At 49.5% G+C, this 26409-nt stretch overlaps 1 protein-coding gene across 2 annotated transcripts in view; it reads right to left on the bottom strand.

Annotated features, from left to right (window-relative positions):
- Positions 1–4533: 4533 nt before the first annotated feature.
- uroc1 (urocanate hydratase 1) overlaps positions 4534–26409 on the bottom strand; it is a 117126-nt gene continuing 95250 nt past the window's right edge. The window contains exons 18-21 of one of the 2 annotated variants that reach the window (XM_068052194.1): positions 23379–23460; positions 11686–11785; positions 8843–8923; positions 4731–4818 (exon numbers count right to left, since the gene is read on the bottom strand). In XM_068052194.1, the coding sequence (XP_067908295.1) occupies positions 8861–8923; positions 11686–11785; positions 23379–23460 (245 nt within the window). In that variant the 3' untranslated portion in view covers positions 4731–4818; positions 8843–8860. Of the gene's footprint in view, positions 4819–8842; positions 8924–11685; positions 11786–23378; positions 23461–26409 lie in introns of both variants that reach the window. The other variant, XM_068052193.1, reaches the window with a different exon arrangement.

Below are 26409 nucleotides of genomic sequence, written 5' to 3'. Positions count from 1 at the left end.
AGCGTCTTAAAGGAGGAGAGAGAGGTGGAGAGGTTTAGGGAGGGAATTCCAGAGCTTAGGGCCTAGGCAGCTGCAGGCATGACCGCCAGTGGAGGAGTGATTAAAATGGGGGAGATACAACTGGAGGAGTGCAGAGATCTCAGAGGGGTGTAGGGACTGGTGGAAATTGCAGAGATAGAGAATGGCGACACCATGGTGGGATTTATAAAGGAGGACAAGAATGTTAAAATTGAGCCATTGTCGGATCAAGAGCCAATGTAGGTCAGTGAGCACAAGAGTGATAGATGAATGAGACTTGGTATGAGTTAGGATACAGGCAGCAGAGGTGAGAGTGTTAGCCCCTGAGCTGCAGCTGACAACAGCAGTCAGAGCTGGCCAATGTTATGGATGTGGTCTTGGTTACTTTGTTAGGTTCCAACAGGATGGAGGCGAGAGCAGGAGCAAGGAGTTTTGACAGTTATCCAATAAGATAGCTTCAGCCATCCTAACTGAAAGGGCATGAAATATAGCCTGGACTCTATCCTAACTGGAAGATCTGGATCAGTTTCGTCACAAATGGCACAGACATACAAACATGGACTGGATTCCAACTGCCGAGGAAATCAGAATCAGCTCGTTAGACAAACCTGCTGCAAATGAGCTGGAATGAAAACATGGGATGGCGATTGAAGATATTCACATTGGTTTCCTTGGTAAAACTGTGCAGGAAGAAATGGGGGCCACAGAGAGAAGCATCTCGATAGAGGCACTAGAGAAGGTACAAAAAAGATGTACTGATTTACGTGGATGGTACAAGACTGAGAGGTTATAACTATCAGGAAAGACTGAACATGCTGAGGTTCTGTTCTCTCAAAAAGAGAAGGTTGAGGAATGATCTGGTCGAGACCTTGAAAATTATGAAAGGGTTTGAAAGGGAAGATGTAGAGATGATGTTTCCACTTGTAGGGGAGACGAGAACTAAGGGGTCATAAATATAAGATGGTCACTAATAAATCCAATAGGGAATTCGGGAGAAACATCTTTCCCCAGAGAGTGGTGAGAATGTGGAACTCACTACCACAGGGAGTGGCTGAGGTAATAATATCGATACATTTAAGGGGAAGCTGGATAAACACATGAGGGAGAAAGGAACAGAAGGATATGGTGATAGGGTGAGATGTAGTAGGGTTGGAGGAGGCTCATGTGGAGTATAAACATTGGCATGGAGCAGATGGGCTGAATGGCCTGTTTCTGTGCTGTAAGTAAGAACATAAGAACAGAACTAGGAGCAGGAGTAGGCAATTCAGCCCCTCGAGCCTGCTCCGCCATTCAATACGATCATGGCTGATCTCATCTTGGCCTCAACTCCACTTTCCTGCCCGTTCTCCATAACCCTTCAACCCATTACTAATCAAAAATCTGTCTATCTCCTCCTTAAATTTACTCAATGTCCCGGCATCCACCGCACTCTAGGGTAGTGAATTCCACAGACTCACGAGTCTGAAGAAATTTACAAATGAGAGAAGTAATTTCTCCTCATCTCTGTTTTAAATCTGCTACCCCTTATCCTAAAACTATGACCTCTCGTTCTAGATTGCCCCACAAGAGGAAACATCCTCTCTGTGTCTACTTTGTCAATCCCCTTAATCATCTTATATACCTCAATTAGATCTCCTCTCATTCTTCTAAACTCCAGAGAGTAAAGGCCTAAACTGCTCAATCTCTCTTCATAAGACAAACCCCGCATCCCTGGAATCAATCTAGTGAACCTCCTCTGAACTGCCTCCAGTGCAACTACATCCCTCCTCAAGTAAGGGGACCAAAACTGTACGCAATACTCCAGGTGCGGTCTCACTAATACCTTGTACAGTTGCAGCAACACTTCCCTACTTTTATACTCTATTCCTTTAGCAATAAATGCCAAAATTCCATTTGCCTTCCTTATTACCTGCTGTACCTGCAAACTAGTTTTCTGTGATTCATGCACGAGGACACCCAGATCCCTCTGCACCAAAGCACTCTGAAGTTTCTCTCCATTTAGATAATAATTTGCCTTTCTATTCTTCCGACCAAAATGGATAACCTCACACTTATCCACGTTAAAATCCATCAGCCAAATTTTGGCCCATTCACCTACCTATCCATATCCATTTGTAAATTTCTTATTTCTTTATTGCAACTTACTGTCCCACCAATTTTAGTGTCATCTGCAAATTTGGCTATAGTACCTTCTATCCCTGCATCCAAGTCATTAATATAGATTGTAAATGTAATTCTATGTTGAATTACCAGTGGCAGGAGTGTGGGGGTACGAGTGTCGGAATGGGGTGTAGGGATGGGGGTGTGGGGATGGCTGGAGGCTGGAGGTCATGTGGTGGAACCTCCAGAAATACATACAACCGGAGTGGGCAACCCTACCCCCCAATCGCACATCCTACCCCCACATGTCACCCCCCCTAATCGCACATCCTACCCCCACATGTCACCCCCCCACATTGCACATCCTACCCCCACATGTCACCCCCCTAATCGCACATCCTACCCCCACATCACCCCCCCACATTGCACATCCTACCCCCACATGTCACCCCCCCCTAATTGCACATCCTACCCCCACATCACCCCCCCACATTGCACATCCTACCCCCACATGTCACCCCCCCAATCGCACATCCTACCCCCACATCACCCCCCCACATTGCACATCCTACCCCCACATGTCACCCCCCTCTAATCGCACATCCTATCCCCACATCACCCCCCCACATTGCACATCCTACCTCCACATGTCACCCCCCCCTAATTGCACATCCTACCCCCACATCACCCCCCCACATTGCACATCCTACCCCCACATGTCACCCCCCTCTAATCGCACATCCTATCCCCACGTCACCCCCCTACATCGCACATCCTACCCCCACGTCACCCCCCCACATCGCACGGCCTACCCCCACGTCACCCCCCCCTAATCGCACATCCTACCCCCCACATCACCCCTCCCCCACACTGCACATCCTACCTCCACATGTCACCCCCCCCACATTGCACATCCTACCCCCACATCACCCCCCCACATTGCACATCCTACCCCCACATGTCACCCCCCTCTAATCGCACATCCTATCCCCACGTCACCCCACCTAATCGCACATCCTACCCCCCACATCACCCCTCCCCCACACTGCACATCCTACCTCCACATGTCACCCCCCCCACATTGCACATCCTACCCCCACATGTCACCCCCCCTAATCGCACATTCTATCCCCACGTCACCCCACCACATCGCACATCCTATCCCCACGTCACCCCCCCCCACATCGCACATCCTACCCCCACATGTCACCCCCCCTAATCGCACATCCTATCCCCACGTCACCCCCCCACATCGCACATCCTATCCCCACGTCACCCCCCCCCCACATTGCACATCCTACCTCCACATGTCACCCCCCCTAATCGCACATCCTATCCCCACGTGGTGGAATAATTAAAATCAGGGATGCTGAAGAGGCCAAATTTGGAGAAGCGCAGAGATCTCAGGGGTTGTAGGGGCTGGAGATTATAGAGATAGGGAGGGGCGAGGCTTCTCATTATTCACCAACAAGTGGCAGAAAAGCACAGTGAAAGGATAAATTTACAAATGCAGAAAATGGAGGGGCATGCAGCTATCACTTCCCCAATGTGCACACACCCTGGCTGAGAGTCTGGCCCAGGAACACATGTCTGGACAATTCAATCATCAGTGCTAATGCAAAGGAAGGTCACAAAAGTATTTCATTGGCTGTAAAGCACTTTGGGCCATCCTGAGGTTGGGAAAGGCACTATATAAATGCAAGTCATTCATTCTTTGGGCCTCTTCTGCTTCCATCTTCTCTTCATGCTTGGTTTGACCCAGAAGGAAAACCATGACTGTTTTCTCATTTAATCCCATTGGTTAAAATAGTAACTGTGCCTTAAGCTCCAACAGACCCGTAATCTGCAAATTTATTGAGGCACCTCACTGCCTCCAGCCGGGTTTCCTTGACCCAGAGAGGGTTAAAAAGGAAGACTGCAGGGAGTGCTAACTCTTGCAAACTTCTGTTCCCCTGACAAAAACACATGGAACGTATGATCTGTTTGAGACAAAACCAAATGCAAAGCAAATGCTTCCTGGGTCAAAACAGATGTTGAAATTATCACAGAGCAATTTGTTAACAGACAAAACCTTTCGAACCAGAGCTGGGTCCGATTCTACCCCCCAGAGGAGCTCAGTATATTTTATGCACATTTAAGCAGCCCATCACAAAGGCATCCACCTCACTCATGTGAAAAAGTTGGCTTGAGGTGTGTGGTTTAAAACAGTGAAACAAGGCAGACTCGTGAAGTTAGAACAGTAGAAACAGTGGTGCAGTGTGCAGTGATCACTCACCATCATGCAGTGTGGCAGTTTCCACACAAGTTAATTGGAGTGAAATATTCCGCAGATCACCACAATTAGTCCAGCACCCTGTGACAAATGAAACGTTCAAGAGAGGCAAATTGAGGAGAAGAAGATGGTAACAGAAACAGTTATGAACAATGTCTTGTTTATTCTCAGATTGTTACGGGCTTTTGACTTCAAGTAATTAACATTTAGCTCAATTGTGTCCAGGGATTGTTTCATTATGACTGGGAGGGCAGCTGGATAGTTAGTTTGTGCACTGATCCTGCTTTCTATTTTCGCAGTGCTTTGTCCAGGATCCCTTCATCCTCAACATTGTGAGGGAGCGTTACCCTCAGGGCGCTTTGTTCTCTCATTGTTCTGCAAATCACTTCGTAGGCTTTGCGACTGCCAGACCAGCAGCGACGAGCTACCTGTAACACAAAGAACTTGCATTTCCATAGCACCTTTCACAACTATAATCCTGTCTCCCATCTTGGATGGACGTAAAAGATTTCCTGGTACTTTTTCAAAGAAGAGCAGAGAATTTCTCCCCGGTGTCCTGGACAATATTTATCCCTCAACCAACATCGCTAAAAACAGATTATCTGGTCATTATTTAATTGCTGATTGTGGGATCTTGCTGTGCATAAATTGCCTTCTGCATTTCCTACATTACAACAGTGACTACATTTCAAAAGGTACTTCATTGGCTGTAAAGACTGAAATAGTGTCAATCGGTCCTGAACTTTGGCCATTTCTGTGCTTTGTTAGCTTGTGCCCTACAGGAACTGGACTTTTTTAGTTTAGTTTTGGAGATACAGCACTGAAACAGGCCCTTCGGCCCACCGAGTCTGTGCCGACCATCAACCACCCATTTATACTAATCCTACACTAATTCCATCCTACCACATCCCCACCTGTCCCTATATTTCCCTACCACCTACCTATACTAGGGACAATTTATAATGGCCAATTAACCTATCAACCAGCAAGTCTTTGGCATGTGGGAGGAAACCGGAGCACCCGGAGGAAACCCACGCAGACACAGGGAGAACTTGCAAACTCCACACAGGCAGTACCCAGAATTGAACCCGGGTCGCAGGAGTTGTGAGGCTGCGGTGCTAACCACTGCGCCACTGTGCCACCCCGAAAGGGAATTAGACAGTTATAGATTCATAGAGAGATACAGCACTGAAACAGGCCCTTCGGCCCACCGAGTCTGTGCCGACCAACAACCACCCATTTATACAAATCCTACATTAATCCCATATTCCCACCATTCACCTAGCTACACTAGGGGCAATTTACAATGGCCAATTTATCTATCAACCTGCACGTCTTTGGCTGTGGGAGGAAACCAGCGCACCCGGCGGAAACCCATGCGGTCACAGGGAGAACTTGCAAACTCCGCACAGGCAGTACCCAGAATTGAACCCGGGTCGCTGGAGCTGTGAGGCTGCAGTACTAACCACTGCGCCACTGTGCAGCCCAGCACAGTGAAATTCTTTCATGGGATGTGGGCATCACTGGCACGACCCAGCATTTGGTGCCCTTGAACTGAGTGGCTTGCCGGGTCATTTCAGAGGGCAGTTAAGAGTGAACCATATTGCTGAGAGTCTGGAGTCACATGTAGGCCAGACCAGGTAAGGACAGCAGATTTCCTTCCCTAAAGGGCATTAGTGAACCAAATGGGTTTTTACAACAATCGATGTTAGTTTCATGGTCACCTTTACTGAGACTATCTTTCAATTCCAGATTTTTATTAATTAATTGCATTTAAATTCCACCAGCTGCCCTGGTGGGATTTGAACCCATGATCCCAGGACTGCCCAACCATTTCACCTCTGATCCGTGCAGCTAGCAAATCTTGGAAGCATTCCACACATCAGCCTGGGCTGGATAATATCCCAAGTCCCAGAGGTGAAAGGTCAGCATCTAAGCTATTGCACTAGAAATCCCCAATGTAACATGCCATTAGTGGAGTGTTGGGTCCAATTCTGGACACCACACTTACGGAAGGCCTTGGAGAGAGTGAGAAGGAAATTTACGTAAGGGACAGTTATTAGATTACGGAAACTGGAATTGTTTTCCTTAGATCAGAGAAGGCTAACAGGAGATTTAATTTTGAGGTGTTTTGATAGAGTAAATAAGGAGAAACTGTTTCCACTGGCAGGAGTTTCGATAGCCAGAGGACATCGATCAAAGGTAATTATCAAAGAACCAGAGGTGAGATGGGGTGAACATTTTAATGGAGCAAGTTATTATGATTTGGAATTCCTTTCCCTGGTGTCATATTTGAGCCTATTTCAACCTCCATAACACCGCCCAACTCTTCCTCTGCCTCAGCTCATCAGCTGCTTATCCGTGTCTTTCTTACCTCCAGACTTGACGATTCCAACACATTCCTGGCCAGCCTCCCGTATTCCGCTGTCTGTAAACTTGAGCTCATTCAAAACTCTGCTGCCCATGTCCTAACTCACACCAAGTCCCATTTATCCATCACCCCTGTGCTCGCTGATCTACATTGGCTCCCGGTTAAGCAACGCCTCAATCTTAAAATTCACATTCTTGTTTTCAAATCCCTCCATGGCCTCCCCACTCCCCATCTCTGTAATCTCCTCCAGCCCCACAACCTTCTGAGATCTCTGCGCTCCTCCAAGTATGGGCTCTTGCCCACCCCTGATTTTAATCACTCCACCATTGGTGGTCATGCCTTCAGCCGCCTGGGCCCTAAGCTCTGAAATTCCCTCCTTAAACCTCTATGCCTCTATACCTTTCTTTCCTCCTTTACAACACTCGTTAAGACCTACCTCAATGACCAAGCTTTTGGTCATCCATCCTAATATCTGTCTACCATCCCCCAATCTGAAAAACAACCATTTACCATGATTCACTGTTTTCTGTCCTTAAGCCAATTTCTTATCCAATTAGACACTGACCCTCCTATTCCATGAGCCTCAATTTTGTTAATCAGCCTATTACGTTGTACTTTGTTAAATGTTTTCTTAAAATCCACATTGACAACATCCACCGCATTCCCTTCAGCAACCTTCTCTGTTACTTCATCAAAAAATTCAATTAGATTAGTCAAGCATGATCTGCTTTTTACAAATCCGTGCTGGCTATCCTTAATTAACTCAAACCTCTCCAAGTGCCTGTTGATTTTTTCCCCTGATTATTGTTTCTAAAACCTTACCCACCGCTGATGTTAAACTAAGTGGCCTGTAGTTGCTAGGACTGCCCTTACACCCTTTCTTGAATAAGGGTGTCACATTTGTCACTCTCCAATCCTCTGGCACCTCCCTCATCTGGGGAAGATTGGAAGATTATAGGAAGCCCTTGCGTTATCTCCACCCCCACTTCCTTCAGCAACCTGGGATGCAAACCATCTGGGCCAGGTGACTTATTTACCCCAAGCATAGCCAGTCTTTCCAGTACCTCCTGATTATCAATTTTCACTCCAGCCATTACCTCTACTGTCTCCGCTTCTACCAATATTTTAACAGCATCCTCTTCCATAGTAAACACTGATACAAAATACTCATTAAGTATTCTAGCCTTGTCCTGCACCTCTAAACATGTATCACCCTCTTTGTCCCTAATAGGTCCCACTCCATGTCTCATTACCCACTTAGTATTTACATGCCAGTAGAAGATTTTTGGGTTCCCTTTTATGTTGACTGTCATTCTATTCCCATATTTTCTCTTTGCCAGTCTTGTCTTCCTCTTTACTTCTCCTCTCAACTTATTGTATTTGGTCTGCTTCTCACATCATACCTTTTTTTGTTTCATCATATTCTCTTCTTTGGCCTCCTTATCTCGAGATACAATGGGTAAGCGCCTGGAGGTGGTCAGTGGTGTGATTTTTGTTTCATCATATTCTCTATCTCCCTCGATATCCAAGGAGCCCTGGCTTTGGTTCCCCTTACCTTTCGCCCTTGTTGGAACGTACCTAGCCTCTACCTGAAGCATCTCTTCCTTAAAGATCACCCATTGTTCCGTTACAGTTTTTCCTGTCAGTTTTTGGTTCCATTTTACCCTGGCTAGATCCCCTCTCATCCCATTGAAGTTAGCCCTCTTCCAATTTAGAAGTTCTATTTTAGATTGTTCCTTGCTCTTCTCCATTACTAATCTAAACCTTATGATACAATGATCACTCTTACCCAAGTACTCCCACACAGACACTTGGTCTACTTGGCCTATCTCATTCCCCAGCAACAGATTCAGCAATGACTCCTTTCTGGTAGGACTAAGAACATACTAGTCAAGGAAGTTCTCCTTGACACATTTCAGAAATTACTTCCCCACCTACCCTTAACTCTAACATTATCCCAATTGATATGTAAGAATTATTAACTGGGGGAAGGCCAACTTCAGTGGGGTAAGAATGGAGCTGGGGCAAATAAATTGGAGTCAAAAGCTGGCAGGAAAACTGGTAGATGAACAATGCGCTACCTTCAAAGATGAGATAGTTCAGGCACAGTCAAGGTACGTTCCCGCGAAGGAGAAAAGTAGGGCAAACAAATCCAGAGCTCCCTGGATGAAAAAAGAGGTAGAGATTAAAATAAAGAAGAAAAATTGTGATTATGACAGATGCCAGGTAGAAAATACTATTGAGAACCAGGCTGAATACAGAAGGTCCAGAGAGGAAGTGAAAAAACAAGTAGGGAAGCAAAGAGAGAGCATGAAAAGAGACTGGCAGCTAGTATTAAAGGAAATCCCAAAGTTTTCTATCGGCATATAAATAGTAAAAGGGTGGTAAAAGGAGGAGTGGGGCCGATTAGGGACCAGAAAGGGAATTTACACATGGAGGCAGAGGGCATAGCTGAGGTATTAAAAGAATACTTTCATCTGTCTTTACCAAGGAAGAAGATGCAACCCAGGCAATGTTGAAAGGGGAGGTAACTCAGACACTAGAGGGGTTTAAAATTGATAAAGAGGAAGTATTAGATAGGCTGTCTGTACTTAGAGTGGATACAGCACCAGGGTTGGATGTGATGCATCCAATGATACTGAGGGAAGTGAGGGTGGAAATCGTAGAGGTACTGGCCATAATTTTTCAGTCTTCCTTAGACTGGGAGGTGGTGCCAGAGGACTGGAGAATTGCAAATGTTGCACCCTTGTTCATAAAAGTGTGTAAAGATAAGCTCAGGAACTACAGGCCAGTCAATTTAACTTCAGTGTTGGGAAAACTTCTAGAAAAGATTATTCGGGACAAAATCAACAGTCACATGGACAAATGCGAGTTAATTAGGGAAAGCGAACATGGATTTCTTAAGGGAAAATCATGTTTAACTAACTTGCTGGAGTTTTTTGAGGAGGTAACAGAGAGGGTTGATGAGGGCAATGCTGTTGATGTGGTGAACATGGACTTTCAAAAGGCATTTGATACAGTGCCACACAACAGACTTGTGAGCAAACTTGTAGCTCATGGAATAAAAGGGACGGTAGCGACATGGATACAAAATTGGATGAGTGACAGGAAACAAAGAGTAGTGGTTAATGGATATTTTTCAGGCTGGAGGAAGGTTTGTAGTGGAGTTCCCCAAGGGTCAGTGTTGGGACCCTTGCTTTTCCTGATATATATTAATGATCTAGACCTTGGTGTACAGGGCACAATTTCAAAGTTTGCAGATGATACGAAACTTGGAAGCATTGTGAACTGTGAGGAGGATCGTGTAGAACTTCAAAAGGACATAGACAAGTTGGTGGAATGGGCAGACAGATGGCAGATGAAGTTCAATGCAGAGAAATGTGAAGTAATTCATTTTGGTATGAAGAACATGGAGAGACAATATAGAATAAAGGGTACAATTCTAAAGGGGGTGCAGGAGCAGAGGGACCTGGGTGTATCTGTGCATAAGTCATTGAAGGTGGCAGGACAGGTTGAGAGCGGTTAATAAAGCATACAGTATCCTGGGCTTTATTAATAGGGGCATAGAGTACAAGAGCAAGGACGTTATGTTGAACTTGTATAAGACACTAGTTCGGCCACAGCTGGAGTATTGCGTCCAGTTCTGGGCGACGCACTTGAGGAAAGATGTGAGGGCATTTGAGAGAGTACAGAAAAGATTCACGAGAATGGTTCCAGGGATGAGGAATTTCAGTTATGAAGATAGATTGGAGAAGTTAGGACTGTTTTCCTTGGAGAAGAGAAAGCTGAGAGGTGATTTGATAGAGGTATTCAAAATCATGAGGGGTCTGGACAGAGTAGATAGAGAGAAACTGTTCCCACTCGTGAAAGGATCGAGAATGAGAGGGCACAGATTTAAAGTATTTGGTAAGAGAAGCAAAAGTGACATGAGGAAAAACTTTTTCACACAGCGAGTGGTTAAGATCTGGAATGCGCTGCCTGAGAACGTGGTGGAGGCAGGTTCAATTGAAGCATTCAAAAGGGAATTAGACAGTTATATGAAAAGTAAGAATGTGCAGGGTTATGGGGAGAAGGCAGGGGAATGGAACTGAGGGAATTGCTCTTTCAGAGTGCCAGTGTGGACACGATGGGCCGAATGGCCTCCTTCTGCACTGTAACAATTCTGTGATATTTGATAATTAAAGTCCCCCAATATCATCACCCTTTAGTTCTTGCACATCTCTGCAATTTCTCTGCAGATTTGCTCCTCTATCTCTCTATCACTAGTTGGAGGCCTATAGAAACCCCCAGTAGCATGATCACCCCTCTTTGTTTCTCAGCTCTAACTAAATGGATTCTGTCTTTGCCTCCTCAAGGACATCCTCTATTTCCAACACTACAATGTCTTTTCAGATCAGTTACTGCCACCCTACCTCATTTTTTTCTTTCCTTATCTTTTGTGAACACTTTGTATCCATGAATATTAAGTGCCCAATCCTCATTATTTTTAAGCCACGTCTCTATTATTGCAACTACATCGTATTCCCACATTTGCATTTGCACACTGACCTTATTCACCAAACTTTGTGCGTGACATACATGCATTCTAAACCTGTCTTAACTTCTAAACTTCGAAAGATTTACCAAGTTAAAGGTGCTGTACAAGATGTTACTGATGTTGAAAGGGTGGTGGAAGCAGATTCAATCGTAACGTTTGAAAGGGAATTTGGATAAATACTTGTAAAGGAGAAATTCAGAGGACTAAAGGGAAAAAGCAACCCAGTGGGACTAACTGGATAACTTTTTAACAGAGCCTGTATAGGCATAATAATAGGCTGAACAGGTTACATTCTACGAATGTAACACAAGTACAAATATTTGTTGATTAATCTGATGTGTTTTAATAAAAGAGACAGGGAAGCAAATGGAAAACTCTGTCACTCACCCCATTGGAAACATCCCAGTTTAGCATCATCTTAGCTCGCTCCTCAGCATCCTTGGAACCGTCAAGTACCAGCCCGAACCCACCATTTATCACCTCTCCCCTGTGCACCAACAAGAAACATCACAAATCAGTGGACAGCTCCCTCTACACTGTCACATCAAACACTCCCAGGACAGGTACAGCACGGGGTTAGATACAGAGTAAAGCTCCCTCGACACTGTCCGCATCAAACACTCCCCAGGACAGGTACAGCACTGGGATTGGCTGGGCAATTTGGAGCACTTCCTGCCTGCAATCCGGGGGAGCAGCTGCAACTGCAGAGTGGAGACTGCAGCAACTGGAGAGAGGAGACTGGAATAATTTGAGAAACTGGAGAGAGGTGAATGCAGAGTGGATTGAAACCATCAAGGAAGGCTGCAATTGTTTTGGAGAGGTAGGTGTCAGGGCACCTGAAGGACTCTTAAGGTTGAACTGTCTGGGGGAGGGAGAAGAGGCCGGAAGACTCAGGGCTGGGGCTGCCAAATCCATTAGGGGGCCCCTGTATTTGTATTGGTGCTTGCACACAGGGAGCTCCCTCCCCACCCCAACTGCCTGCTCGGGACAGCTGGAGTTGCCCGGGTGAGGACTTTCTTGTTAAAATCAGAAGAGGAGAGTACCGGGCGGCTCCAGCCGTCCCGGGCGAAGAAGCCTCCCCCAACTGGAAGACTACAAATAGTTTTGGACTAATTGTGATAAAGGTGCTCCAACTGGCAGTTGGAACAAACATCCTTTTCAGCCTTTCTCTCCCTTCCTCCACTCAGTCGCCTCAGTCACCTATCCTCCCCTTTTCCTTTACCTTCCTACCCCTATCCTCCTCTACTCCCACTCCACTTTGTTTAAAGTTTGCTTTTTTTGTTTCAATTGTGTAAATTTGCTTTGTTTCTAGGGGGTGGACGTGGCTCTGAGACCCCATGGCAAGCCCTCCTTCGCCAGTGGCGGGGCCTTCCCGTACATATGCTGCTGCGGCTGCTGCAGCTGCACCTGTTGCCCCTTTCACCATTTGCTTTATTAACATCGAAGCATGGGGTCAAGAGCTACGTCCACCCGAACATGACTATAGAGGCATGTGTGAAAGCAATGGCCGAGGTTGTCGGCCCTGCGGCCATTGTTGCAGCCTCTAAAATGTACGGGAAGGCAGTGTTATTCCTGAGGACCGAGCGGGTGGTGTCCCTGGCTCTGAACAAGGGGCTCACCGTGGGCGGGACCTTTCTGCCAGTGTCCCTCCTGGAGGCCACTGCGCAAAGGGTCATTTCATCCAACGTCCCGCCCTTCATTCCTGGTGAGCTTCTCCTTCCCCACCTGCACCATCTGGGGGAGGTAAAGACGGGGCTCACCCCAGTCCCGCTCGGTCTTCGGGAGAACAGCCTCCGACATGTTATTCATGCAGCTGGCGCGGGAGGAGGTGACAGAGGGCCACTTTAATGTCGAGTTCCAGGGGACGGCCTACCGCGTCTTCGGGACTTTGGACGGGGTGCGGTGCCATGTCTGTAAGAGGGTGGGGCATGTTCGTAAGAACTGCCCCAACCTCCCGGCTGCCAACTCCAACACAGTGGCCCAGGGTGGCGCCACTGCACCTCCTGCCACCCCCCCTACACCTCTACCAGATACCATTCAGTCGGTACCGGAGGCTGTGGTTTTCACGGCCTCCGGCAGGGAGGGCGGTGCCCGTCCAAGTGGAAGGAAGGCGCAGAGGAGAAATAAACATCGAGAGGCGCATCCCCTGGACACCGTAACACTACCCGAGTCTGAGCTCAGCACAAAGCCCGGTCTCGGGAAGTCAACTTGCCCCAGGGCTGGGCTCAGGCCCAGGGTGAATAAAAAAAGAGAGTGCGGAGGTGGAGGCCTCTGATGATATGGAGGTCTCTGAGCCTCCGCACCCAACTGGGAAAAAGAGGAGAAGGCACCCCTCCACAGATGTAACACAGGGTCCTGAGATACGGGGCCCATCTGTTGGAGGGGAGCTGTCTCCTGTTTCGGGTCCCCAGGTTTCCCCTACCGCTACCACCAAAGCTACAAAGTCTGGGCAGGAGCTCCCTATTCCTCAGGATGGAGGGGAGGGGGAGGCCCCTGTACATGAGGTCCCTCCTGAAGGAGTAAGTGGAGCCCTGCCTGCGGTGGGGGAGCCTGGAGACGCCGCTCATTCTGCCACATCCACTGGGTCGGGTGTCCTGAGAGGAGGGGAGGCCGAGGCTCCAAAGGGTCGGCCCTCCCTGCCGGAGTCCTCCACCGACCAGGAGACACCCAACCTGGTTGCAATTGAAAATGTTGTCCCTGTTGCTGGGCCTGTGGGTGCTGGCGGAGCGGGAGATGGCCTCCTCTCTCCGCCTCCGGTGTCGCCTCCGGCTGGATTTCCGGAGTCGGAAACTTCTGTCTCCCCTGGACCACTCATTGGCCTGGGGACGGAGGTGGAGGGGGATCCTGGACTGCTGGCGCCCACAGGCTCCAGTTTCACAGTCGAACCCAGTGAGGGCTCCTCCGCCATTGATCCTGGGGGTGGAATCGTGACGGAGGTGGGACCAGCTGGCGCGGCCAGGACGTCCGCTCCACAGTGTGTTGTGGGTGTGTCGGTCGCTGGTGGTGACGACCCGGAGGAGACGGGGACTCGGTGTGGGGCAAGTTGGACGACCTTGATTCCATCGCCAGTGAGGTGGTGGAGTCCCTCGTGCCTCCCATCGAGTTTCCTCTCATCCCCACGGCGGAACTCTGGGATTTCCTCGCGGCTTGCAGGGGTTGCCGCGATAAAGTTCAGCTGGCCCCCGGCCGTTGGTCGAGTCTGGCGCTGATCATCCAGTCCGTCTATGCCGCCCTCAAGAAAGGGGGCAAGGGTGCGGGCGTGAAACTGGTTGAGAGGTGCCAGTTTAATGCGTTCCTCAATGGGTTGCTGGGGGAGTGGAAGGCCAGGTGCACTTCCACCCCCTCCTCACAGTGAGGTGTTGGTGATGGGTTCCTAAGTACTTGTGACATGAAAATAACCATAGCCAACCTCAACATCAATGGCAGCAGGGGGTCTCACCACAGATTTCACAATCTCTCAGTCCTCGGGGAAGGGAGATATGCGGTGAGCTTTCTGCAGGAAACCCACACCGTTCCAGGAGACAAAGCCACCTGGCTCCTGGAGTGGCAGGGTGGGAGATACATGAGTCACCTCACCCCTATTTCTAGTGGGGTGGCTATCTTGTTGGCCCCGACATTTCAGCCGGAGATCTTGGGGGTCAAGGAGCTAGTGCCGGGCCGCTTGCTCCACCTCGCCGTTCGCCTGGGTAGTGTGCCACTCCACCTTGTGAACGTGTACGCGTCCAGGCCCGGTGCGTTGCAAGCGTGCTTCTTTGAAGAAGTGTCCGCTCTCTTGAGCTCCATCAATAGTGGTGGGTGCATCATCCTCGGGGGGGATTTTAACTGTACCCTCGAGGTGGGGGATCGTTCTGGTCCCCAGCGTGGCCAAGCGTCAGTGGAGAAGTTGAGGGGACTGATCAGCTCCCTCAACTTGGTGGACATCTGGCGGAATCTCCATCCCGACTCCAGCGCGTTCACGTGGAGGTCTGGAGGAGGAAGGTCCCAAATCGACCACCTCTACATTTCGCAGGCGTACGTCTCCCGCGTCTCGGCGGCCTCCATGCGGCTGGTGCCGTGCTCGGACCACCGCCTGGTGTGGGCGGAGTTCACTCCGCTCCGCACGTGGGCGGGGTCTGCGTACTGGCACTTTAACAACCGGCTGCTGGAGGACGAGTGATTTTGCGTCTCGTTCCGTCGATTCTGGGCCGACTGGAGAAGGAAGCAGGGGGACTTCGCTTCTTTGATGCTGTGGTGGGATGTGGGCAAGACTCACATCCGCGTCTTCTGTCAGGAGTACGCGAAGGGGTCGACCAAGAGACAGGAAGCCGAGATCGGGCGCCGAGAAGGGAGGTGCTCGATTTGGAGTCCCGCCTCGGTCATGCCGTCGCGGACCCGGCCCTGTGGCAGGTGTATAAAGAGAAGAAGGGCGCGCTGAGGGACCTGCAGCTCATAGGGTCCCGAGGCGCGTACGTGAGGTCGCGGATCCAGATCCTGGAAGATTTGGACCGCGCCTCATCCTTCTTCTACTCGCTGGAAAAATGGCGGGGGGTCCGTAAGCAGCTCATCGAGCTGCTGGCCGATGACGGATCCTCCATCACGGATCCGGAGGGAATGGGCCTCCTGGTCCGGACTTATTACAGTGCGTTCTCTCCGGATCTGTCCAGCGAGGCTGCGTGCAGAGTTTTGCGGAGGACCTGCCGCAGGTCAGCCCGGAGGGCGTCGAAGGATTTGAGGATCTGCTCACGTTGGCAGAGCCCTCCACCAGCTCTCGAGGGGCAAATCCCCGGGGCTGGACGGGCTGATCATGGTGTTCCTCAGGGCGTTCGGGGACGTCCTGGGGGATGATTACACGCGCATCCTTGGGGAAAACCTGGCAACAGGGGAGATGCCACTCTCGTGGCGCAGGGTGGTCATCGTCTTAAAAACTTGCTTAGAAACTGGCGACCGGTCTCCCTCCTCAGCACGGATTATAAGATCTTTGCCCGGGCTATGTCTACACACCTGGGCTCCGTGCTGGCCCACATGATCCGCCCCGACAGTCTTACATGGTCCCGGGCCAGTCAATCCAGGACAACATCCACCTGGTCCGGGACCTGATCCATCTTTCCCAGAGGACTGGTCAGTCAGTAGTCTTTCTCTCCCTCGATCAGAGGAAGGCGTTCGACAGGGTGGATCACGAATACCTTTTCAGGACTCTGTGCGCTTTCGGACTCAGGGCGCATTTTGTGGCCCGGGTCTGACTTTTATACGCCGCCACAGAGTGTCTGATCAAAGTTAACGGGTCCTTGACGGTGCCCCTTCGCTTTGGGAGAGGGGTGCGTCAGGGATGCCCCATGTCCGACCAATTGTACACCATCTGCGTGGAGCCCTTCCTGTTCCTGCTTCGCAGGAGGTTGACGGGATTGGCTGTGCGCGAGCCGGCCATGCGGGTCGTCCTCTCGGCTTACGTCGATGACGTGCTCCTCGCGGTCACAGATCCCGTTGACTTGCGGAGGATGCGCGACTGCCAGCAGACCTTTTCTGCCGCGTCCTCCACGAGGATCAATTGGGAGAAATGTTCCGGTCTCCTGGTGGGTCAGTGGCGGGTGGACTCCCTGCCGGAGGAGTTGACATCTTTTGCGTGGAGCACCACGCACCTCCTCTATCTGGGAGTCCACCTTAGCCCCGCTGAGGAAGCCTGGCCAGCAATCTGGCAGGAGTTGGAGGCCAAAAACACCACTCAGCTGGGGTGCTGGACAGGACTGCTCCGAGTGCTTTCCTACAGGGGCCGAGCGCTGGTCATAAACCAACTGGTGGCCTCGATGCTGTGGTACCGGTTGGTCACGTTGGCCCCGCCCCCTGCATTTGCCACCAAGATCCATAAGAAGCTTGTCAATTTCTTCTGGGGCAAGAGGAAACACTGGGTCTGTGCCATGGTCATGAGTCTTCCAATCAAGGCAGGCGGCCAGTCGCTGGTGTGCGTCCGCACCCAGGCTGCAACTCTCCGCCTTCGGACCTTGCAGAGATACCTGTACGTCGAGCGTCTTCCAGATGGTGTGCGCTGGTGACGTATTTTTTCCGCCAGTGTCACTACCTTCAAGACAACGCGCAGCTCCCGGCGGAGTCCATTTACCGCGCCTCTCTGAGGTGGTTGCCTGTCTTTTACCGGGTTCTATTCAGAGTCGGGATCATGGTCGCCTCCAGTCAGGGCGCTCCCCCGCTGGTGGAGGAGAGCGCCTCGGCTGTCCGGGCGGCTGGATCTGGGGACGGACTGATGGGCAAAGGAGTAGCCCAAGCCCCCTGGACGCCCCTAACTATGGGTGACGAGGGGGCTCGGGAGCGCAGAGCACTCGGCCGGAACTGTTCATCGGACCCAGGTCCCAAAACCCTCCTCGGAATCCGGGCCCGCACAACCCGAGCCGCCTCTCGGAAATGCCCTCCGTGCCATTCCAATCGGTGAGGAGGGGTTTCCTGTTTGTGCTGCTCCTGCACACTCTCCACTTTCTCGCTTTTGTCAGCCGGCCGGACACGCCCTGGCAGTCCGCGTTGCCATCTGGCGGCGAGGGGAAACCCCAGTGGAGGTGTCTCTACATGGGAGTCCTCCCACTTTACATCGGGGACCTGGGGTGGAGGGTGCTGCACAGAGCAGTCCCGTGCAATAGACTGTTAAGTAGGTTCACGGACTCCCAGGCCGCCTGTAATTTCTGCGGCCTGGACAAGTCTGTGTTCCACATAAATATGGAGTGTGCGAGGTTGCAGCCCCTATTTGAGTATTTGAAGGGACTGCTCCTCAGGTTTTGATTGCAATTCAGCCCCACGCTCCAGATCTTTGGGCACCCGGTGTGGAGGGGCTTGGGCCGGGAGGAAGATCTCCTCTTCGGTCTGCTCCTGGGCCTGGCCAAGGTGGCAATTCACAGGTCCAGGCTGCGGGCCGTTGGAGGGGGGGGGGTTTCCGTCCTCCCTGATTACCTGCCCCTCTTCCAAGGTTACGTTCTCGCCCGGGTGTCCCTGGAGAAGGAGCATGCGGTGTCCGCCGGTACGCTTGAGGCCTTCCGTGACCCGTGGGCACCGCAGGGACTTGAGTGCATAATCGCGCCGAGAATGGCATTTTAATTTAAGTTTTGTTTTATTTATCTGTAAAGAAAAAAAAAAACGGGGTTAGATACAGAGTAAAGCTCCCTCTACACTGTCCCCATCCAAGACTCTCAGGGCAGGTACAGCACGGGTGAGATACAGAGTAAAGTGGTTGATTCTTGACTCTTAGCTTTTTTCCCATCTGCAACATGTTTATAAATAATAAAGGAATGTAATGAAAGAAAATGAAAAAAGACACTATTTTTTAACGCTCCCATGATATTTCTGCCATATTGTTCCTAGCAGTGTCGGGTGATTAATCATCAATTCCTGGGAACTCCTGCCCAATCCTGGACAGTTTGTGACCGTACAGTAAAGCACCAGAGCAACTTTATTCCATTTCAACGACAGCTGCCCTCTCCTGTGGCAGTACTGTGCTGAGTTTTGTTCTGACTAACCTGCTTGGCAACCTGAGTTTTTTCTGAAATGTACAAACAGTTTGAACTTGGAGTGTCTGTTTGCCCCTGAACTGAGAAGATCTCTCCTGTCTGCTCCCATCTCTTTCTCACAAGCCTCTGAATCCACTGAAGTCACATGAACCCCAAGAGAGAAAAGTCTCCTACAGCGAACAAGGTTTAAGAAGAATACTGGGCCCCAACGAAAAGCAAGAATTACCGATAATCAGGGACTCTACAGTAAGCTCGAAGAACCGTAACAAAAACTCTTCAGGTATTGCCTCAAGTATTTCACTTTATATTTTATTCTCTTTTTTGTCTCTATTTGCATGTGTGTATCGCGTATGCATGCTAGCGTGGGCATGTCATGTGTCCGTAGGTGTTAACCGAATTAGAGTTTAAGCTTAAGACATTTTTTTTTTATTCGTTCATGGGATGTGGGCATCGCCCATTCCTAACTGCCCTTGAGGAGGTGGTGGTGAGCTGCCTTCTTGAACCGCTGCAGTCCATTTGGGGTAGGTACACCCACAGTGCTGTTAGGAAGGGAGTTCCAGGATTTTGACCCAGCGACAGTGAAGCAGCGGCGATATAGTTCCAAGTCAGGATGGTGTGTGAGTTTGAGGGGAACTTGCAGGTGGTGATGTCCCCATGCATCTGCTGCTCTTGTCCTTTGAGGTGGTAGAGGTCGTGGGTTTGGAAGGTGCTGTCTAAGGAGCCTTGGTCCATTGCTGCAGTGCATTGTAGATGGTACACACTGCTGCCACTGTGCATCGGTGCTGGAGGGAGTGAATGTTTGTAGATGAGGTGCCAATCAAGCGGGCTGCTTTGTCCTGGATGGTGTTGAGCTTCTCGATTGTTGTTGGAGCTGCACCCATCCAGGCAAGTGGAGAGTATTCCATCACACTCCTGACTTGTGCCTTGTAGATGGTGGACAGGCTTTGGGGAGTCAGGAGGTGAGTTACTCGCCACAGAATTCCCAGCCTCTGACCTGCTCTTGTAGCCACGGTATTTCTATGGCTACTCCAGTTCAGTTTCTGGTCAATGGTAGCCCCTAGGATGTTGATAGTGGGGGATTCAGCGATGGTAATGCCGTTGAATGTCAATGGGAGATGGTTAGATTCTCTCTTGTTGGAGATGGTCATTGCCTGGCACTTGTGTGGCACAAATGTTACTTGCCACTTATCAGCCCAAGCCTGGATATTGTCCAGGTCTTGCTGTATATGGACATGGGCTGCTTCAGTATCTGAGGAGTTGCGAATTTGGCAAATTGGATCAAAAATTGGCTTAGTGGCAGGAGGCAGAGGGTAATGGTTGATGGTTGATTTTGCAAGTGGAATGTGTGACCAGTGATGTACCACAGAGATCGGTGCTGGGACCCTTGCTGTTTGTAGTGTACATTAATGATTTAGACGTGAATATAGGAGGTATGATCAGTAAGTTTGCAGATGACACGAAAATTGGTGGTGTCGTAAATAGTGAGGAGGAAAGCCTTAGATTACAGGACGATATAGATGGGCTGGTAAGATGGGCAGAATAGTGGCAAATAGAATTTAATCTGAGAAGTGTGAGGTGATGCATTTTGGGAGGACTAACAAGGCAAGGGAATATACAATGGATGGTAGGACCCTAGGAAGTACAAAGGGTCAGAGGGGCCTTGGTCACTGAAGGCAGCAGCACAGGTCGATAAGGTGGTTAGGAAGACATATGGGATACTTGCCTTTATTAGCCGAGGTATAGAAATATTAGAGCAGGGAGGTTATGATGGAGCTGTATAAAACGCTAGTAAGGCCACAGCTGGAGTACTGTGTACAATTCTGGGCACCACACAATAGGAAGGATGTGATTGCACTGGAGAGGGTACAGAGGAGATTCACCAGGATGTTGCCTGGGCTGGAGCATTTCAGAAATGAAGAGAGACTGAAAAGGCTAAGGTTGTTTTCCTTCGAGCAGAGAAGGCTGAGGGGGGACATGATTGAGGTATACAAAATTATGAGGGGTATTGATATGGTAGATAGGAAGAAACTTTTTCCCTTAGCAGAGGCATAGATTTAAGGTAAGGGGCAGGAGGTTTAGAGGGGATTTGAGGAAAACATTTTTCACCCAGAGGGTGGTTGGAATCTGGAACAAACTGCCTGAAGAGGTGGTAGAGGCAGGAACCCTCACAACATTTAAGAAGTATTAAGATGAGCACTTGAAACGCCATAGCATACAAGGCTATGGGCCAAGTGCTGGAAAATTGGATTAGAATAGTTAGGTGCTTGATGGCCGGTACAGACATAATGGACCGAAGGGCCTGTTTCTGCGCTGTATAAGTCTCTGACTCTATGATTATGAATGGTACTGAACACTGTGCAATCATCAGCGAACATCCCACATCTGACCTTATAATGGAGGGAAGCTCATTGATGAAGCAACTGAAGATGGTTGGGCCTAGGACACTACCCTGAGGAACTGTTTAATGATGAAAGTAAATGTGGAGGAGATGCAGTAAGGTTCATGCTGAAATGTGGGCAATATCTCACCCTACTGACAGCTCACAGTTACATTAAGAGTTGAATTAAATCTTCACAACAGAAATATTCACTGTTGTTGAGAGTTAACGTCATTGAAACCACAAGGGAAATAATATTTATGGACTATTACAGACGATATTAAAAAGAATTCAACAGTATCTGACACCAGGGCTTTCGGTGCCAGAACCCAAATGTTGAACAGATGCTGGATATCTGGGCATAGATTTTCATCTTCACCATATGAGAGGTAATCCTTTAGGGCCCTTCATTGAACCCGCTGGATTATTATTCCACTGATTTCCCCATACAAAGGGGTGAAAGTTATGTTACAGTTGTACAGAGCTCTGGTTAGACCCCATCTGGAGTAACTTTGTTCAGTTCTGGACACCGCACCTGAGGAAGGGTATACTGGCCTTGGAAGGGGTGCAGTGCAGATTCACCAGAAAGATAACAGCACTAAAAGGGTTAAATTAACCTTTGAATGTGTTGTCGCATCCCAAATCCATTCCCATCTTTCCCAGAACTCCATGTTTGAATCCCTTCAATCAGGTCTCTGCCCCGTCACAGTAACGAAACAGCTCTTATCAAAGTCACAAATGACATCTTATGTGACTGTGACAAACATTCCCTCCTCGTCCTTCTTGTCCCATCTGCAGCCTTTGACATGGTTCACCACACCATCCTCCTCCAACACCTCTCCACTGTCACCCACACTTGAGTCACTCACAAGAGGGAAGAGCAGCTCAGGTTGTTTCCCATTGCCTCCTCAATGGGTTTTAAATTCTCTTTGGTGGGTTGTAACCAAGGACAAAGAGCCCCGCCTACCCTTAAAATGTTGGGTGGCAGGAGAGCCAGGAGTACCCAAAGTGCCCCCGCTGGACGTTAACCCAGTATTCAGAGCTGGCTCTTTGATCTCCACCCATTGAGAATGTCTGCACTGGGGCTCAAACTCAGCCGTTCTGACCCAGAGATGATGGCACTACCCCCTGAACCAGTGGTCAGTCTGTCTGGATGCGAGTCCCCGCTGGTGACTCTGTTCCATACGCAGGACTATGGGGAGACAGTAGGCCCGCACGACCTTCCTCCTCCCTATCTCTGTAATCTCCTCCAGCCCTAGAACTCACTCAGATCTCTGCACTCCTCTAATTCCAGCTTCATGAGCATCCCCGATTTTCATTGCTTCATCATTGGCCTGTACCCTAAACTCTGGAATTCCCTTCCTAAACCTCACTGCCTCACTACCTCACTTTCCACCTTTAAGATGCTCCTTAAAACCTTCTTTTGAGACCAAGTTTTTGCTCATCTGCCCTAATATCTACTTATGTGGCTCAGTGTCATATTTTGTTTGATAATGCTCCTGAGAAGCCTTTGGACATTTTATTACATGAAAGGCGCTATATAACTATGAGTTGTTATTGTTGATAGCTCTTTCAAAGAGCCAGCATAGTACAATAAACTGAATGGCCTCCTTCTGTGCTGTATGATTCTACTGCAGTCTCCATTCGTGAGGGTTCAAACCTTTCATCTCCTGCCTCTGAAGTGGGGAATGCTACCGCCCAGTCGAAGGTTCACTCCTGAAGGCAATGCACCAATAGCATGTTTCAATTGCCATTCACCAACCCACACCTCCGCCATTGACACTCACCATCCCACACCTCCGCCATTGACACTCACCATCCCACACCTCCGCCATTGACACTCACCATCTCACACCTCCGCCATTGACACTCACCATCTCACACCTCCGCCATTGACACTCACCATCCCACAGCTCCGCCATTGACACTCACCATCTCACACCTCCGCCATTGACACTCACCATCCCACAGCTCCGCCATTGACACTCACCATCCCACACCTCCGCCGTTGACACTCACCATCTCACACCTCCGCCGTTGACACTCACCATCCCACACCTCCGCCGTTGACACTCACCATCTCACACCTCCGCCGTTGACACTCACCATCTCACACCTCCGCCATTGACACTCACCATCCCACACCTCCGCCATTGACACTCACCATCCCACACCTCCGCCATTGACACTCACCATCTCACACCTCCGCCATTGACACTCACCATCCCACACCTCCGCCGTTGTGCAAAGCCACCCAAGTCGCTCCTCGGAAAGAATCACCAACAAAGTTCTGCACTGCCATGTCTGGGAAAAGAGAGAATGGATACAGCCGCTGTTAGTTAACCGTTCATTATGGGTGATGTTTGGCTCCTGATAGGGGGAGACGGTGGTGTAGCTGTAATGTCACTGGACTAATAATCCAGAGGCCTAGGCTATTGCCTTGGGGACGTGGGTTCAAATCCCACCATAGTAATTGGTGGAATTTAAATTCAATTAATTAGAAAAATCTGGAATTGAAATCAATAATGGTGCCACGAATCTATCACTGATTGTTGTAAAAATCCATCTGGTTCACTAATGTCCTTGAGGGAAGGTAATCTGCCGTCCTTACCTGGTCTGGACTACATGTGACTCCAGACCCACAGAATGTGGTTGACTCTTAATTGCCCTCCTAAATGGCCGAGCAAGCCACTCAGTTCAAGGGCAATTAGAGACGGGCAACAAATGCTGGCCTTGCCAGCAAAGCCCACAAAGAATAAAAAAAGCAAACATCATCCAGGTATCACGCTGCCCTCCCATGGCATTGAGTGTTCTCCTATTACTTTTCCACATATGTCCATGGGACAACCCAGAATACTGTTAGTGAAGCTTGTGTTTGGGGTGGGCATGGTCTCTGAAGAGTAAGCTGAAGAGGAGCAACAACGTGTATTTATATAGCGCCTTTAATGTGGTAAAACATGTCCCAAGATGCTTCACAGGAGCAATTATCAAACAAAAAATATGACACCAAGCCACATAAGGAGATATTGGGCCAAAGGCTTCGTCAAAGAGGTAGGTTTTAAGGAGTATCTTAAAGGTGGAAAGCGAGACAGAGAGGTAGCGAGGTTTAGGGAGGAATTCCAGAGCTTGAGACCCAGGCAGCTGAAGGCACGGCCGCCAATGGTGGAGCGATGGAAATTGGGGATGGGCAAGAGGCCAGAATTACAGGAGTGCAGATATCTTGGAAGGTTGTGGGGCTGGAGATTTCAGAGATAGGGAGGGATTTGAAAACAAGGATGGGAATTTTAAAACCGAGGCGTTGCAGGACTGGGAGCCAATGTAGGTCAGCGAGCATAGGAGGTGATGGGTGAATGGGTCTTAGGACAAGTTTGGGGACAGGGCGCCAGAGCTCTGGATGAGCTGATTTGTAGAGAGGGGAAGATGGGAGGCCGGTCAGGAGTGCATTAGAATAGTCAAGACCAGAGGTAACAAAGGCATGAATGAGGCTTTCAGCAGCGGATGAGCATTCCAGAAGGTGAGAGTTTTGCGCCCCCCTCCCCCCGGATCATTGGACCTTCTGCCACTCTTGAGCTACCAGAAGGCCCCCGGGGCTGAGCGGCCTGCAGTTGCGCTCCTGTTTCTGCCCATAGTTCCCTGCACAAGTGCCTGAGCCAAGTCTGTTCCTGGGCCAAGGCAGCAAAATCAGTCATGGAGAGGCCTTGACATGTGCAACACACTTGCTGTTGCGATCTGTGGCCTTTTAAATGCCCACCCCAAGATTTGACCAAAGTCCCCTTCCCACTGTGGTTGCATGAGTGGTTGTGGACTTGGTGTTGGGTGGGTGGAGCTTAGCCTTGTTGCAGCTTCCTGAGATCCGTGTGCTCTGAAGTTCAGGTTAGTGAAAATAGCATCTTGCTTAGATCAATGATTCTCTCAATCCGTGTTGCAGGAATTTGAGCCAAATATTTATTGTAAGTGTCTGAAACAACAATTCATCAATCTGCCAATCCGTAATATTTGAGGCAATCAACTCCTGATGTACAGTAATTCTGCTAATAAGATTACCGCCGTATCAGAGATGGGGGATGGATTTTCCTTCTGGTATTGAGAACCCAATGTTGGGAGAACGTCCAGGTCCTGACATCACAACGTGTCAGAAGTAAACCCTCAATGTGATTTGTCAGTGCCAGGCCAAATAATAGCCGGAGGGTGTGCTTGCCAATCAACGAAGAACAGCAGGCAGGCTCTCGAGGCTGGAGAGCCAATAGGAGGCCTGCTGGAAATGACACATCGACTGCCCTGCTGGCCTCCAATTGCAGCTATGGCCATTGCGAAATGGCAGCTGAAGGAGGGCTTCTCTTTTCAATGGTCATGTCTTGGCTACTGCAGGGGGCCCACCGGCCGACTGGAAAATTCCAGTTGGCGCAGGAGAGGGGCCTTCATTGGTCTTTTAATTACCTTTATTGGCTGCCCGCCGCTTGTGGGAGGGCAGCTACTCCGACCCAACCTGGTCTTTTTGAAAATGACTTGGGGCAGAACTGTGCCAGCGAACTGGCACAATGGTGGTTGGGGGAAAATTCCGGCCTGCCCGCCTCCGGTCCTCCCCCTATCGCACGATCAAAATCCAGCCTGGGGTATCCCAATGACCTGTGCGGGGTGGCACTGAGACACTCCAGCCATAATAGTTTGATCAACATGCTGAGTTAGTTGGCCTTAGCCTTGTTGATGGAAGGTTCCTTTACTCTCAATATCACTGGGCAAGCTGAGGAGAAAAATCAGACATGTTTCCAATTCTTGGTCACGATCTAGTGATTCCTGCTGGGATGTCCATGGATGATGAGAGCTGGCTTGACCCGTGATGCCCCCCCATGGTGGACTTGGACATTTGGATGAGGTAATGGAGGGTTACCACTGCTTATGGAAAAATAGCCCAGCAAGAGTCAGTCCCTTCAGGACAGGATAGGAGGAAATTGGAGGAGAAAATAAACAGAGTTAAACATCAGACCAGGAGAGCATACAGCGAAGGTTTACCACCATGATACCAGGGATGAGGGACTTCAGTGCTGTGAAGAGACTGGAGAAGCTGGCATTGTTCTCCATACAGCAGAGAAGGTTAATGATGGAGGAATTCAAAATTATGAGGGGTTTGATGGAGAAACTGTTTCCTCTGGCAAGTGGGTGAGTAACAAGAGGACACAGATTTAGAATAATTGGCAAAAGAACTAGAGAGAAAATGAGGAGAAATTTCTTCACCCAGTGGGTTATTAAGGTCAG

The sequence above is a fragment of the Heterodontus francisci genome, chromosome 19 (assembly GCF_036365525.1).
Source record: "Heterodontus francisci isolate sHetFra1 chromosome 19, sHetFra1.hap1, whole genome shotgun sequence".
NCBI classification, from domain to species: Eukaryota; Metazoa; Chordata; class Chondrichthyes; order Heterodontiformes; family Heterodontidae; genus Heterodontus; species Heterodontus francisci.
This window is presented reverse-complemented; position numbering and strand designations above follow the sequence as displayed.